Source organism: Oenanthe melanoleuca, chromosome 21, assembly GCF_029582105.1.
Source record: "Oenanthe melanoleuca isolate GR-GAL-2019-014 chromosome 21, OMel1.0, whole genome shotgun sequence".
NCBI lineage: Eukaryota > Metazoa > Chordata > Aves > Passeriformes > Muscicapidae > Oenanthe > Oenanthe melanoleuca.
In genome coordinates, this window is record NC_079354.1 from 6,668,147 (window position 1) to 6,685,192 (window position 17,046).

At 44.3% G+C, this 17,046-nt stretch overlaps 1 protein-coding gene across 4 annotated transcripts in view; it reads right to left on the reverse strand.

Annotated features, from left to right (window-relative positions):
• The window catches only part of RERE (arginine-glutamic acid dipeptide repeats), a 174,561-nt gene that overhangs the window by 98,657 nt on the left and 58,858 nt on the right, over nt 1-17,046 (reverse strand). For all 4 annotated transcript variants that reach the window (XM_056508146.1, XM_056508144.1, XM_056508145.1 and 1 more), the window contains exon 3: nt 8,908-8,978. In XM_056508146.1, the coding sequence (XP_056364121.1) occupies nt 8,908-8,978 (71 nt within the window). The remainder of the gene's footprint in view (nt 1-8,907; nt 8,979-17,046) is intronic.

The window sequence follows — 17,046 nt, forward strand, 5'->3', positions numbered from 1 at the left end:
AATTTCGACTTCAATAATCCTAAAGGTCAGAAGCATTATTAAACATGACAGATGCTCTCACTATTCAACACCAGAGGACATGGCTACATTTATTCTAACTCCATTTTCTCTTGCTACATAAAACCTAGCTAATGTACAATTTGATACTTTTTTTTTTCTCTAAAAGCTAGAGATAACATTTTTTTTCTCCATACTTTCCAGCTGGCACACAATGATTTATTTAGCACGCAATTATCTCAGCACAGGTGTAGGAAACAGGTTTACTTCAGAAAAGGGGGAGGAAACAAGACAGGAGAAAGGTAAAATAAAAAGCTAAAGGTGGTGAAGACCACACTGCCATGACAAAGGGTTTGATGAAATTATAAATATGGGCAAGACAAAAGCACAGGGAGCCTTTCCTGGGGAGAATAATTCCCCACAGCCTCCAGTGTTTCTGTGCCAACAAACCACGAAAATTCCAGCTGCTGGACGCCAAGTGGGGCAAGAACAAACAGGGCAATCACATTAAAAAGGAAAAAAAAAAATCAAAACAAACCCCTGTGCATTGTTCTGTGGAGGTTTTGTTTGTTTGTTTTGGTGTTCTGTATGTTTGTTTGGGGTTTTTTTAATGTAGCCCCTAAGTTGTGAGGTCCAGGCCAAATGGAAGGAATGGAGGCAGAGCTCCAGAGAGGCCCTCAAAAACACAGATCCAGCCTTAACTTCCAGCTGTTGAATCCTCACTCTGAACAATGCTGCCATCTGCTTCAAACCTCCAAATATGAGCACTCTGCCTCTCCAAAAAACCATGATGTAATTGTGACATAACTTTGCAGCTCTGCAGGAATTCATTCAGTGGCATTGGTGCATTACACTGTCAAGGCTACACAGAAAAACCCCAAAATCCCACAAAGATGTTAAACTTTTTGTTAATTGACAAAATAATGGCACTGATGAAATTACAGATCTCAGCCAGGTCTGAACACAGCATCTCCCTGAGCACCTTGGGAATGCAAAATATGCTGGGTTAGCTGCCTCAGAATGGATGGCTCCTGCTCCTGCCTCCCTCCACAAGATGTACAACAAAATAAAAAGAATGTTGCTCTATATTTCAGGCCAGTCCAGTGAAACTCCAGCACCCATAAATCCACAGAGCAGCCTCATGTCTCTCCCCTCAGTTCTGAAGCTCACCTGAGAGACACAGCAAATCCCCTGCTAATTTAACAGCCAGAAAGCAGCACTTAGAGAACACTCTGCCATACAAAAAGAATTTATTTTTACACAGATGTGACAAGCCCAAACCTCACTGTGCAGCACAGCTTAGGATCTGTGGGAGAATTCAAAGTGGCATTTGGGTAATAGCAACCAAAAAAAAATACACAGGGAAGCATTGTAAAAAGGAGAGGAATTATCAAAATGGATTCATATGCATCTGGAATTATTTTAATACAAAACGCCCAGCAAATCTCCCTGTGCTGCTGACAAATCACCAGCTGAGGTAAATCCCAGATAATGAAACATTGTAAGGAAGGCTCTATTTAATAATTTAGCCCCTGTCAAGGAGTTTGTATTGATTCTTGTTTCCAGCACAGGCAGAGAATGTTATCTGCAGCCTCACGGCTCAGTGACAGCATCAGTGGATTTAATCACTGAGCAGCCCCTGCCAAGCAATCCTTAAACTGTCACCTCTGATTCTCCATCACTGCTGCCCTTCCTCCAGAGCCCTGCACCCACATCTTCATCCCCAGCTCCCACCTACACGTGCCCCACTGCAACCACAGCAGCACTTCAATCTGCTGCACGTTACAAAAGCCAATCTCATTTGCAGGCTGAATTTTTTATTTTAAATAATTCAGTGCTCCTTCAAACATCTCATTTGTCTGGCTCTTATTAGCAAGGCTGCTCTGTCCCTTCATGTGCTGAGGCAGAACTGAGCAGCACTTCCAAAACCATGGAGTCAGTTTGGCTTGGCAGGACCTAAAAACTCATCCAGCTCCACCCCTGCCATGGGCTGGGACCTTCCACCACCCCAGCTTCTCCAAGCCCTGTCCAGCCTTACCCTGAAAAGGTTTAGCAGTGATTTGGAGGAAGAAAAAAATATTTTTTTTTGCCTTTTCTTGGCTGTAGAGAGAGATGAATCTTGAGAAGCAGGGAAAAAAAAAAATCTGCATTAATCAGCATTTTTTTCCACACCAAAAAGGAAAGGTCACGCTGCCTCGGAACTGGCCAGGAAAAATTTGCCACAAATTAATTCAGCTGCAGTTCAGGAACAGAACATCAATTCATCTGCAAACAGAATGAGGCTTTTAAATACATAAATGCTTGTGGCTACAGAAACCTCACCCAGATATTTGCATGCAGAAAACCCCAGCTCCTGTACCAGTGCAGAGAATAACAGATGTAAATTTAACATGCTTGCTAAAATGCAAGGCCATGTGCAGGAGGAATGGAAAGGACAGGAAGCATGAACTGTGCAATTTAGAAAAACAAATTTCTTTTGATTTTTACCCCTCCTTTATTCCAGGTGAGATGCAATTCTTTCCATTTTATAATCCTTTGGATCAGAGCAAAGCGATCGCAGAGGCCCAGGCAGCCAAGGTCATCATACCCAGATTTTCTATTCCAGGGCACTAGCAGCATTTCACAACTGTCTTTTTATGCACTTCTGCCTTTCCATCCAGACTATAAATTGTTACAAGGCCCTGGGGCAATCCAGCTGTGTACTCCATTCAAATCAGGCTTCAAGGAGAAAGCTCCACACTCAAGATGCTTCAATCAAGTAAACACACAGGCACAAAGGGCAACTGCACCACAATTAACAACGTTTCCTTTGGTATGGCAAATTCAGCGTTTTCCTGGTGGAAAGTTTCCCTCTGATGCTCCCATCCAGAGTGTGGCCATTAGCATTTTAAATGTGGCACCAAATGAAGTCAGGATATGAGAAAGCACAAACGTGCTGCAGAAATCCATCTGCTGCTCGGGTTCTGGGTCCCTCTGGAAAACCTTCAAAAGGCAATTTGGGCTCATTTATCCAAGCTGGAAATTCGCACCAGGAAAGGTCTGAAGGCAGCCTGAGAGGGCAGGGCTGCAGCTCTGCTGTGTTTGTAGGGATGTGCAAATGAGTGTGAACGTGCAAAAGAGTGTGAATGTGCAAAAGAGTGTGAATGTGCAAAATGAGCGAGTGCAATTGTACAAACGAGTGCAGTTGTACAAAAGAGTGTGAATGTACAAATGAGTGCAATTGTACAAACGAGTGCAGTTGTACAAAGGAGCTCCTCACCCCCCCCTCTGCCTTCTGCTCTTCTCTGCTCCACTTCTCCCTTCACTTCCACTTCTGTCCCGCAGAAAAATGCAAATCAGTTTCTTGGTGAGAGTCCCAGTGCTCCTGTCCTTGTCTTCCTTCTTTCCAGAGCAGGGCTGGAGCTGCCTGGGCTTCAGCAGGCTCATCCCAACTCACCAGAGATGCTCCAGGGTCATTTCCAAACCAGCACAATCTCCCTGCCATGACTCAGGTGAGTCCCACCTGTGCTTTGTGCCTTTCTCCCAGAAAACCCCAAAATTCAGTCAACTTCTCCTACCTCTGATCTCTGCAGGCAGACAAAGCCCCTTCCCACAGCCATGGCTCTGCACTACTTTTGATATTTAAATTGAGCCTTAATCAAAGCTGGAGACGCATGGGTTTAGAGGCACTACATAATTAATATATTCATATCTGAAATGTAATTACTGCTGTTGCTTCATGTATTTAAAACCAACAGCTGGCTATTTAAGGTAGGGAAGACACTTCCACTGGGATAAAACAATCATGTAACCAACACTGCAGGGCTCTTTTCTGCTCCCAACCATTCCTGAGGAGGTTTCACCAGGGATACCCCAAGAGTTTGGGACAAAGTTCCCCTGGCTGAGCTCTGAGCAGAGAGAGATTTGCTGAGATTCTGATGGATTCAGGGATATTCCTGCTGGATTTCCCACCTCAGCATGTCACAGCTCTCCCTAAAGCAGGGAGGATTCATTATATATTAATTTATAACCCCACACCCCCAGGTATATAAAATGCCCTTAACCCACTGTGTGCACACAGGAACTGAATTTCTACACAGTTATTGGATTTTCTCACACAAGTCACTCAGCTAAGTTTTAATTGTGTGTTTTCATCAGCCAGAAGTAATCACAATCATCTTTTTAATTAAGATAAAGAGAATGGACAGAATCTTAGGACTTGTTAACCACAAACAAAGAGATAAAAGGATATTTCACTGTTTATAACTCTTTGTATTACTATCAGTGTAAACTACAAAAGAAAAACATTAAATACTACTATTTAATAAAAAACACCCTTCAGCTCTGAAGCCATACCCACAGCCTGAAGAAAACACAAATCTGTTTCTTCAAATGGCCTGATCTGAAAAGAAATTCAGTGAAGAATTTCCACTTTCAAAACACAGCACTCTTCAATTAAAAGAGACTTTTTTAAAAAAGGACTTGTTTCTTTTGGGGGCAGTGGGGGGAAGGAAGCAGCACAAAGTGCTGGGGTGTGAATGACAAGCAGGACCGGCTGAGCAGATCCTTTGCTATTTCCTCCAGAAATTCCAGATGCCATTCTTGTGCCAGAAACTCAGGAGATCAAAGTGATTTTGGCCAGGTTTGATTAATTCCTAGCAGAGCTCAGGCTGCTGCTCAGAGCCCACAATAACAGGATAAGCAACTGCAGCCAGGCTGAAGGACAAGGAATGAGTGAAGATTGGATCAATTCAGGAAAAATTAACACTGAGGGCAGGGGGTGAAGCCACATTTGACTCCCAGCTCCTCTTTCCAGAGCTGTGCAAGCTCAGAACTGCAGGGCTGGAGACAATTCCCAGCTCACTTCCCCTCCTGTGCCAGCTAAAGCAGGCTCAGCCAGGCCTGCTCTGCTGCCTGGCCTTTGATCAGGGTATTTGTAGCACCACAGAGTATTTAAGGAATATTTCGTCAAGCCTGGAGATTTTTAAAAGGTTTGCCTCGTGCCAAATGAAAATGAACCAGAAGAATGCTTCCCTAACTCGCTGATGAATAGGAAATGTGGATTTGTGACAGCAGCAGGCTGCTGTGGGAACAACTGCACTGTTAAAAATGCGCTGGTGCTATTGCAGAATGAAGGGAAAAGCAGCAGACTGACATCCAGGAGACAATTCCTGATGTAAACAACCTGAATGTTTTCTCACAGAAAAAAAAAAGAATCAGAGAAACTTATGTTTTTTTAATGCACTGAAGCATTAACAGCTCCCATTTTATTGACTTGCCTGTGTAATTTAAACCCCAAGCTGTAAGATTGTTCTGGAACAAAAAAGCCCACAGTAAGCAAACCCTGAATCCCATGTTGAGGATCCCACTTTTACCATTCTGTGAAAACACCATTTTCTTCCTTCTTAAAGCTGCTCAACAGGCAATGCCAGGACAGGATTAAAGCCACACTGCTCTGCCCCTTTACAGGCTTTCTCCACCTTCCAGTCCCAATTAGATTTTGCTGATTCCTTTTTTTAAAAACAACATTTTTAAAGTAAGTTGCATAGCACAGGCTTGAACTGGGGAAAGAAGTGCACCCCAAGGGAAAAACAAGGTTAGAAAAGTTGCTTTAAAGGAAATCATGACCTTGCATAATCCAGATTTCCAGGAGACCACTTGAACCCAAGCTGCCCTGACACAGGAGGGAGAGCAAATACTGAGTATCAGCAATGAAGGAGAAGGAGCTGATACCAATAAAAACATGTAAGGCAATAGAGCAAACTCAGATTTAATCATTGCTTCACCACTGTTTGTTCCTAATCAAAGTCCTTAAGAATAATCTGGTCTTGAATCCTGAAAGAGGATAGTATTAATCCAAAGAAAATGAATTAGCACCAAAAAGAGATTAATAAAATGTTCTGGGACACAGGCAGCACAGTAAAGAAAAAATCATCTAGTGCCCTTTTTTAAAATACAGACAACTATCTCATACTCTTGTGAGACACAACAGCAATTTCACTTTTAAAATGTTTTAAGTTCAATAATTCAAACTGGTGAAGCAAACAAAGAAAAGCATTTATGGATATCACACCTTCTCACCTGACCTGCCACCCCATCCCTCCTCCATGGGGAGACGAAAAAGAAGCTGCACTTTCAACAGCCAACACTCAAACATTTCAGTGCTGGAGGGCAAAAATAAACCAGTGGATTCCCAGAGAAATCCTCAAAGTTATGCAGAATTCCATACAAAACCCAAACCAACAGAACAGCATGAGAGTTACTGGAACATTATCCTGGAGCAATGGCAGAGCAGAAAGGACACAACGACTGAAGTGTCCCTAAGGCATCAATCATTTCACTCCTCAACTCCACAAAGGTATTTCCATGAATCTCTGAAAGCCTGAAGGGATCTGGGACCACAAACATGGTAAACACCAGAGGATAAAATGTTATGCAGGGCAGTTTTCAACACAGCTAAACTGGACTGATCAAAACATTGAACAGTTCCTCACATTGCCTCCCTCAAGGCATCATTTGGGTTCTGGACTGAGAAAACAAACCCAGAGTTTGTTTGTTAATTTGGGAACCACCTCTGCTGCTCTGCCTGCCCTGCCCAGCCCATCCCAACACAAGCAGGGGAAGGAGCAGCCCCTGCCTCTCTCAGGATGGCACCAGAGACATCTCAGAGCCAGCAGCAGCCAGCACAGCTCCCTCCCACAGTCAGGAGCTCATGGCTGCTGCTGAAGTGCAATTGCTCTTCAGGAATGGAAAAGAGCTGCTCCTCTCATATAATTTTTAATAGGGCTGATTCATCTTAATGTCAAGAGAAAGTTGTGATGGAAGGATAAACTCATGCATCACAGAAAAGCACTTCACCTGCCAGAACTGCTGAACTACAGGGAGCAGGCAGAGGAAAACAACTGCTGCTTTCTCCAAGTCACAAAGTTGAGACACTGGAGTACAAAGCTGCTCTGAAATGATATTTATTATTTATTAAATGATATTTCACACCTGCTTCTGCAGCACTGGGACTGCATCAGGCTGGGAGAGATCCTGAATGCTAAACCAGACAAACTGCCAGACTCCTCAAACCAGTTCCTAGTTTAGCAAGAAACATAAAATCATCCAATTGTGATTTCAGATCTTGCTGGAAACAGCAAATGAAGCCCCAGTTTATTTGAAGAATGAAACTCAGTGGTACTTTAGTCTCACTCTGCAGGATGATGCACGAGTGGATCACAGCATTGGCTGGGTCGTGTTTAACTCCCTCTCACTTTTTTTAAATATAAATTTATATTCCTGTTTTTATCAGTAAAACACCCCCATCAACTCCTGCACCCAGACTGCACCTAGAACCAGGGGAAGCATAAGGTAAGGCTCACACACTCAGCCAAAAACTTGTATTTTGTGACAACCAACATGATAATGTATTTAATTAGCAGGCGACATTTCAAAGCTGTTGACTTTAACTTTCCTGCTTCACTTGACATATTTAGCTGAAGGCAAAACAAGGCTGTTTTCCTGTTGGTATCTCACACTAGAAGAGAAATCAAGTGTCCTTTCCACTGCTCATCCTCCCTTTCCCCCAACAAGAAAATCAACAGCCACACACACACTGGGGATTTATTTCTGCTGGTATAATCAGCATCAAGAGGTTTTTGGTTTTGTCATTTACACAAGTTCCTTTCATGCACTATGTCAGTAAGAAAAATTAAATTAACAGAGAAATTCGAGAACTCTGAGCAGGCAAAAGTAAACAGAGAACAGAGACACTGTTTCCATGCCAAAAATTATGCAAAATTGCCAGCAGCCCTCATGCCAAGTCCTCTGCGTGCTGAAAACATGAGTAAAGAGAAACCACTTCAAAAACATCTAAAGGTACTAAAGCTGCAATTCACTTCCCACAGCCTTGCAGAGAGCCTGGAGGTGTGCTCCAGTCCAAGCTGACAGCAGGCTTCAGCTTTTGTTCAGCTCCTGAGCAATTAATGCAGCTCAGCAGCAGCTCAGTGCCCAGAACCATCCCTCTGGAATTGAAGGCAGACCCAAAAGCAGCTGCAGGAGTGGCTGAAGCCACTGCCAGAACTGCAAACCACAAACCCAAAGACTCCCTGAAAAAAGGGGGAGGAAGAGGGGACAAAGTGCCAAGAACCACCAGGGACATCAGCACCCAGGAAAGTCTCTGTGCTCTCCTGTAGCTCACAGAATAATGGGGAAAGGGGAGAGGGAAGTTGGTTTATTCTGACAGCAACAGCCTCTGGTGATCTATGCCTGTAGACAGCACATTGATAAGGAGAGTTTATTATGTGCTCAGGACTCCAATAAAGCAATAAGGAGCAGCAGTAGCAAATTGCCAGAAGTTCCCAAATCTCCTGCTCACAAACCTCTGGCAAGTCCCAAAGGAGCCCCTGAGCCCTGGCTGTGACCAGGGAAAGGCTGAACCTTTCAGGAGGGCAGAGTCAGACAGAAACAAACACAGCTCTGATTTGTTCTTGCTCAGGTCCCTGACTTTTCACTGCTAAAGAATGAAGAGCTAAGGGCATCTGCAATGTTATTTTCTATTTTTCCTGATTAAACCTTTGTCAGGTTTAGTCCAGGTCAGCTGAGATGCAGAGGCTGCCACGAGCCAACCCTCATCCCAGAGCTGTGCTGGAGAAAGCACAGCCAAATTTATCTTCCCAGGAAAAATTTAACTCCCTGAGCCACAGCTTCCTGACCACACTGGACTCAAAGTTCAGTTTCTGTCCAGCTGAACACGACAGGGATCACAACTGGAACTGCCCCAGTGAACTGAGGCTGCTCCAAAGACAGAGCTGGGGTTGAATAAAAACCAGCTCCTGGTTCAGAGGGTGAAGATTCACTCAGGAGGAGCTACAGGATGGGATCCAGGCTGAGAAACATCCCCCCTCTGGGGCAGGGGGAAGGAAGAGGAGATGTGGAAATGCTCCTTACCAGTTTGAAGTCCTGAATGCTGCAGATGAAATAGGGCGTGTTCGGCCGGCGACTCTCGATGTAAACACAATCTGTAAAAACACAAGATTTTAGAATAATGGGCATTAACTTCTGTGCCTCCAAGAAAGAACATAAAAACAGGATAAATTCAAAAACAGCTTAAACTTTGAAAGAACCAGCGTTTCATTTGCATAACGTGCAATTTATTTTGAGTGTGATCTAGAAATAGAAACTATTTATGACGATAAATAAGGGAATTAACTGCATAAAAAATGAACTATGATTTGAATAGACATTTTGCTAGAAAAACAAAAAGAAAGGAATTTAAAGACCACTCTGGATTGAGTTAATAACAATGACCAGGTCACAGCCTGTGAACCAGACCAAAATAAGAGAGGAAAGTAATCAGATTTTTCGTGGTCAGCTTGCCATTAAGAACTGAGCACTAACATATTTTCTCTTCTAATTGTGAAGAAAACCAAGGCAACCAATCATAGATGAAACCCAGCAAACTTAAATTAGATTTACCTCAGGGAAGGCCTGTGCTTTCTCGAATTACATTTGACAAGACAGAAACACAGTAATTATTTTTGTTTGCTTTTGACAACTGGGCTCTCCAAGGCTGCTGGAACATAAGGTCTGCTGTATTCCAAACAATCTTGGCAATAACTACAACAAAAGCAGTGCCCTCAGAATGAAAACATGGCAGGGGTGGGAGAGAAGTGCCTGATTAATGATCCTGACCTTGGAACTCAGCAAACTCACCCACAGCTTGCTAAACACAACGATGCCAGCCCCAAAGCCAAGCAAATATTTAAAGGACAGTCCTGGTGTCCCCTCACACACCCCGATAAGGAACTGCTGCTCAAAACACAGGAGAGACAACAAACACCACTGTCCTGGGAAGATCTTCCATGAGTTTTTTGGGATTTCTACAGAAAACCTCCAAAATCTGAGTTCTGTGAGGCACATTTCAAAGCACAGTTTGATTCAATCCCATTTCTTTGGAAGCTCCAGTGATTTCACCACATCCAAGAACTCCTTTAGCCCTGGTTATCCCAGATTTCCTTACTCCTGCAGCCCTGGTTATCCCAGATTTCCTTACTCCTGCAGCCCTGGTTATCCCAGATTTTTTTTTTTCCACCCCTCAGTATCTTGGCAGTGCAAGCCTCATTTTCCAGAGTTTTATCAGGCAGAACAAACACAGAGCATCCCTGTGAAATGGCTGGCACAGAGGGAGGGAGGGGAGGTGGCATCTCCTATGGATAAATGCTCTGGGCTGCATTTGAGGGAGGCACTGCTGGCTGCCTGCCAAGCCCTAGAACAAGGATGACATCCAGTTACAAGTCTCCAAAGCAGGAGAGGCCAGGCAGATAAGAAAAACAAGTTTATCCAGGTGCACAGCAATGTTGTGGATGATAGAAACTCAAAAGATGTCCCCCCAGAAAAGGAGAATATTTACAGCAGCCACTCAAAATCACCATAAAAAGCAATTCCTTCCATTTACCAGGAATCCAAGAAAAGGAAAAGTGCATTATCACTTTTCTGATATGCAACAAACCTGCACAGGTAAGATTTATGCCACTGAAAGCTGCAGAATAGCCCCCTCCTCATCCTGGAACGTGCCTCTGTACCTTTTCTCCACTGACCACACACTTCTGGAACAATTCTGGCTCTCTATGGCTGCACAGAGCTTCTGCACACAACTTCAGTCAAGTGTAATTGAATTTCTTTGACTGAAGGACAGCCATCCTCACATGTCCCCATCTAGCAGGAAACAAGAGCAAGGATGAAGGCAGCAAGCACAGGGGAAATGGGGCTGCTGCAAACTCCCCCTCTGGCTTTGCCCACAGTGACATCCCTGGGTCAGCCTGCAAGGACAAGCTCAACATCTGATGTGTTAAATTACAGAGCTCAGCAGTGACAAATCAGCAAATGCTCCACAGGAAAATTCACAAAAATCAAAATAAAAGGGTTTTCCATCACCTTTGCAAAGCAGAGGAAGGAAATGCTGAGCCCCCTGCCCTGAGTGGATTCCCTGCCTGTCTGCAGCCATGAGTGCATTGCTCACTTCCCTATTTCGTGTAAAATGTCCCACTGGAGATGAAGCATTTCCCTGACACATGGTACAGAGTCATTCTGCCTTTGGGCTTGTGATATTCACCAGATGTGCCCTACTTCTGAAGGGTTACATTAATATTCCCACACTAAAAGCTGCTTTTAAAATTAGAGCTTCAATGCACGGACATGAAAAATTCTCTTGGAAAAACACCCCAACCAGCTCCATTTTCTGAACCCTTAGCAGTTCAAATGCTGCAGTTTTTGTAGTAACCATCCTCACAATCAGAATCCTTTCATGTTTTACCTAATGAGTCAACACTTCCATCATCCAAGGGAAAAGCCCTGGGCTCTCTGCACTTCCACAGGGGAGATATTCCTTGAAAGCTTTTGTCAAGGAATTATCCAGAGTCCCTCCCCATCAGGTGTCAGCAGGTTCACTCTGCATGTGTGTGCAGACATGTATAAACCCTGAATCTGAGCTGAGGATCAGCAACTGAAGGATATTTACTCTCCTGAATGAAGGAATATTAACATTCCTCCATCCTGGTGCTGGAATTAAAAGGCTCGGTGGTGCCAGTGCCCTGTGCCAGGCTGAGCTGGCAGCCCTGGACCCTTCCCCAGGAGGGCAGGGGGAAGCCCAGGACCCTGCCAGGGCTCAGGGGCTCCAAGGGAAAGGGCAGCACCTCCAGAGCAGTGAGACATGACTGGCACAGCAGTCACACACCCTAACTGAGCAAGGGACACCTCCCAAAGATCACAACCAACGCTTGCAGCACCCAGGGAGCCCTGAAGGCTGAAATCTGAACTTGCCAAGCACAGGAAAATTGCCAAACCTTTGCAAACAAAGGTCAGCAATGGAGACAAAGCTGCAGCAGCAGCAGCAGCGATCCCTGTGGCCCCGTGGCTCGGTGACAAACAGGGACACAGCGAGCTGGGAATGCCAAACACGTGCTCTGGGCTCCAGCAATATTCCCACTGACAGGTAGGGAGCTGAGCACTTGCCTCTCTTCCCCCATATGGCTGACAACAAACAAATTGCCAGTCTGATCTTTTAGTGTCACTTCCTGCTGAGCAGATTTCAAGCAACGCTGCTGGCTCCTTGTCAGGGAACGAGGAGCTCGAGCCCTGCTCTGCAATAAATGGTTCAACCAATTTACTGTGCTCATTTGAAGCTCACAGGAGTATTCCCAGTGCCTGGACTATAGTTCTTATTTGGCAAATGATTTTATTATAAACTGGTATCATAGTGAATCCATTTTCTTTAAGGGGTTTTGCTGCTGTTTAATGGACTGTCAGTATAATTTAGATTTCATCTATTTAAACCCATTCAAGCCTGGCTCCTGATTGTACAATAAATGGAACATATTTCTATTCAACAAAATTAATGACAGCTAATTGTACTCTGCAGTTCCCAATTTCATAAAAGCAACTGTTCTGCAGCTCAGGCCCCCAGCTACATCATTTCCCACACCAATTATTTTCCTGCACTTTTCAAGCATGTCCACAACACTGCACAGCTCTTCTTGTAAGGAGCATTCACACACCCTCAGTTAACAGATCTGGTACAAAGCAAACAGGTTTTTACACAAAGTTGTGTCACCAAAAATGCCACACTGCAAATAAAACTCAGCCCCCACCTCGTGCCAGGGGCTCCTCCTGCCTTGGAGCTGTTTTCCCAATTAAACACACGAAAAGGGAGAAGTGCTGGGAACAAGAATCCAAGCTGATAAAAGAAATTAATTAAATAATCAGTTAGTCTGAAACTCCTCCTCTAGCACAGATAAGCTTTGCTGCACACATGCCACTTCTAACAGGATTTTTCTGGCCCTTCCAAGCCACAGAGAACTTTTGCTGGAGGTGCCACACTTGTCCCTTGATATTTCACCAATCCCATGGAGCCACCTGCCACCCAAAGCTCTTCATGGACAATGTGGGAGACACAAACAGCACCAAAAATGCACAACCTCATTTATTTTAAACAGCCTCAAGCACAACAAGAGAGCTCAGAAAACTCAGCTACACTCAAGTCCATCACAAACACCCAGTGGCTCCTTAACTCCTCTCCCTTTGCTGCCCTTATGACAACTGAAGTGTAACACAGCACAGCACCTCATCACCATATGGATGGGATTTATTTGTGTATCCTTAAATAGAAAAATCACAGCCATTCCCATTTCCCTGCTACCTGAGCCATCACTTCACTCCCTGAGCAGACAGAGCAGCACCCATTCAATTCCTTCAGCTGCAGGTGCAGCCCTGCACAGCCACGTCCAGAGGAGGAAAATGCAATGTGGCACTTGAGAGAGGAGCATTTCCAAGGTGCTTTTTGCAGCAGTGCAGCCCCAGAGCCTCACTCCTGCCTGCCAACCTGAGAGCTGCAAACATCCACTGAAAAATTACCTTTGTGTTTCACCATCAGGATGTGTCTTCTGAAAAAAAAAGCATTTTCCTATTTGTAATGAGATCTGAGAAGCCCTTCCTAGAGAAGGGATCAGGGCAGCAGCTGTGAAGCTGAGCTTACAGCAGCAATGTGTTTGTTTTGTTCCAGCACTGGTGGGGCACCTTTCTCCTCCATTTTCAAGCCTCATGATGAGGTCAGGATGGAAAACTAAAACTAATGCACATCCCCAGAGGGACATGCCCAGCCTGGGCACCCCCAGCCCCTCTGAGCTGCTCTCTGTGATTTATCCAGAGCCAAACAAAGCCACAGGAATCCATTTGCCAGCTCAACCTTGATCTGCACTTAAGGCTCCATCTGTCAGCCCCAGCAGCTGCCCTGGACACAGCAGTGCCTCCCCTGCTACAAGGAAATGGGAACTCAGTAAATGTCTTTTTTTATCCAGTCTGGCTCCTGCTCACCTTTTGTACTGGCAGCAGGGACAGAAGTTCCCTCTGTGCAGCAGGGGCTGATCTGGGCTCTTGAGCAGCCTTGATTATTTTCCATGCTCAGAATTATTCACCTGCCCAGCTGATGTGGGAAATCCAGCCCTGTCCCAATGGCCAGGCAGGAATTCCAGCCCTGGGATGGCCCCAGAAGCAGCTCCAGGCTGGACCAGGCTGTCCCTGCCCCCTGCTCACCTCACCCAGCCTCAAAGAAAACCCTCCTGTCAAGTTCTCATGCATTTTAACTCTCCTGACACCTACTGATCCAGGCCTCTCCTCTTTTCATTATTAAAGGAAAAATAGGCAGAGAATGCATTTGCTTCCATTGAAACAAAAGTTTTGAAGATAATGTTTTTGCTAAGTTTTCCTCACCACTATTCACATATGCAGAAAAGTTGAAAGCAGTGGTGGAAGTGTGAAAACCAAGGGGACTTTTGCAACCACATGAAGCAGCACAGCTCCCAAGGTTACTTCTGTTTACAGCAGCTGAAAGTCTGTCACTGAATTATTTCAACAACCTCCATCACAATGGTAACAGACTTTCAAAAGAACAGGAAAATGCAGATTGCACTGTTCCAGAACACATGCTCATGTCAACTCTGGGGCTTCTGAGGGAAGAGAAGACCACACGTGCAAAAATAAACATCACAAACCTGGTCACCCACACAATAGAACAACAGACTGGCCAAAGACCTCCTAAAATTACAGTGTACAGCTGAAAAAATCCTTTTCTTCCATTTCTTCCTTCTGCCTAAGCAACAAATTAAAATTAAAACCTCCCAGAAAATAATTAACTTTCCTCCTTCCAGCTTCAGCAGCCGAAAATACACCTGCCAGAACTTCAAAGCTTATAGAAAAATTCCTGTTTGTATTATGTGTATTTTTATACTGAATTCTAGCATGGCCACTTTTCCCAGCACTGCAGTCCCACATCCCAGTCCCTGCACACTGGAGCAGCTCCCAGTTTCTCCAGGGCTCGCTGAACACTGGCCACAGGTTCCAGAGCAGAAGAGATCCCACTGCAGAGTGCAGCAGCTCACTGCTCCATGCTGAGACAAACTGCTCCCTCCCCATGGAACCCAGGGGACACAAACTCTCCTGCAGGATTTTTGGCAGATTCCTGCAGGCACAGCAGTGCAGGACTGATTCATTTCAGCAGCATTTCACCCTGCCTCACCTCCTGCTGATGTGCTGTTTGTACAGCCACTGATGTCACTGCAGAAACAGATCCTCAGAAATCCTTTTAATTCCTGCAGATCCTTTCAAATGTTTCTACCCAGGCAAAGCAAAGAGCATTGTCCCCATCTCCAGGTGACAGACACCTGCTCAGATTTTCACCCTGCACTCCAGGTGCCACCACAGCAGCACCAAGTCTGTGGCTTTAATTCAATAACAGCCCTTCCTGAGGTGGACTTTGGTAAAAGCCAGTGGCATGGAAGGGATCAGTCTGATGAGAAATGGAAGGAAAATCAGCATTAAATGATTTAACTGAAATCCAAGAGGAGGGGAAAAAAAACAAAAACCTCTCAGTCTTAACACAACTCTCCTTCATTGTCATCTCCCTGTGCTAAGGAAGCCTAAAGCAAATTTGAATATACACTGTGCAACAAAAATTAATTCTACTCCAACAGGCATTCTGACAACAGCAAGGTGAGAACTGCAAGGGAAAAAAAAAAAGAAGAAAAACCCCAGAGATTAGATTTGAGAGGAAATGGGAGGGAGGTTGTGGAAACTGAGAGGACAGATGGGGAACTGGGCCAACAAGCTTTTAGGATAGGCCTGTGTGATTTCCAGCAACGTAGAGAAGATTAATTGCATAGTGTTGTCTAAGCCCTACTCAATTCTTTTTAATACATTATTTAAAGCTGTGCATTCATTATATCTATGCAAATTAATAAGAGAAATATTTACATGGTAACAATACAGTGAAACCTTTCACTTGAAAAAACCTCAATGATCCTGATTATCTGTTTATTTACAGTTTATTTGCTATTACTTCAATACAGCTGCTGAGCTTAGCATAGGGAAAAAAAACAGAATTAAGTGCTGGATTAAGTATCTACAGCAGTGGGGTAAACACAGAATGAGATTTTAACCAAGAAATGCAGGCCTTGAACTTTCATCCATATCAGATGAGAACACTTAAAAGAAAGAATCAAATGATTGGAAAGGATTTCCTTTCCTTAAAGCCCAGAAGATGTAAGCTGAAGACAACTATCCCTTCTGCACACACCTTTAATTTTTCATCTTTCTAATCCTTGCTGTGTCTCCTTAATTTAAACTCTGTAATCCCTATTAAAATATATATAATTTTCACCTTTAGCTACAAATACATCTCCCTGTACATAAGGAGCAGGAAGAGCTCCTTCTGTAATGGACACTAACATTGGTTTAGAACACCTCCAGCACTGGGATATGTATTCAAGATCCTGATAAGAAATTACCTTCAAAATCAAATTTTAAAATGGGTATATTCAGTTAAGGTTTCAGCTGTGCTCAGGTCCCTCCAGAGCTGAGCTCATGTTTGTTCTCATCACCCTGAGCAGCTTCCAAGACAAATTTTACAAGAGCACAAAGAGCCAACACAACAGAAAAGTTTCAATGCCAGAGTACATCTCTTATGCTGATTAGTATTAACAAAATGTAAAATTCAATAAGCAGGGGCTTAAGTTACAGAACCGTTATAAAATATCCCCATTATCACCACTAGTATGGCTTTCCTTGCTCCCTCCCTGGACAAACTCCTCCAGATCAGCCACAGCCACAGCTCCATCCTTCCACAAGATAAAATTGAGACCACAAACTGATTTCCCATTTTCACTTTAAGCAAACTCTTTTTGCAATAAAGCCAGTGTATCACATTGTACTCCTGGGCCCACACAACAGCTGTTCTCAACAGATTCTGAATTATTTTTCATCCTCTGACACTGAAAATAAGATTGCCACCAAAGCTGACGCTTCCGCTGGCTCCCAGTTGCCACTGCTCAAAAACAAATATTACTCAGCCACGAGCCCTGACACCCTGGCAAGAACAGCTCCTTTGCAGTGATGGATGAAATGAGTGGAAATTGAAGCTGAAGCATTTCAAGAGAGAAGCTGTTCTGACTAATGTTGGTGTAGCTGAGTGAAGAGCAGACTGCTCAAGGCTCCCGTGGAAGGAGGAGGAGGAGGATGGAATGCAGCACCTCCCACCTG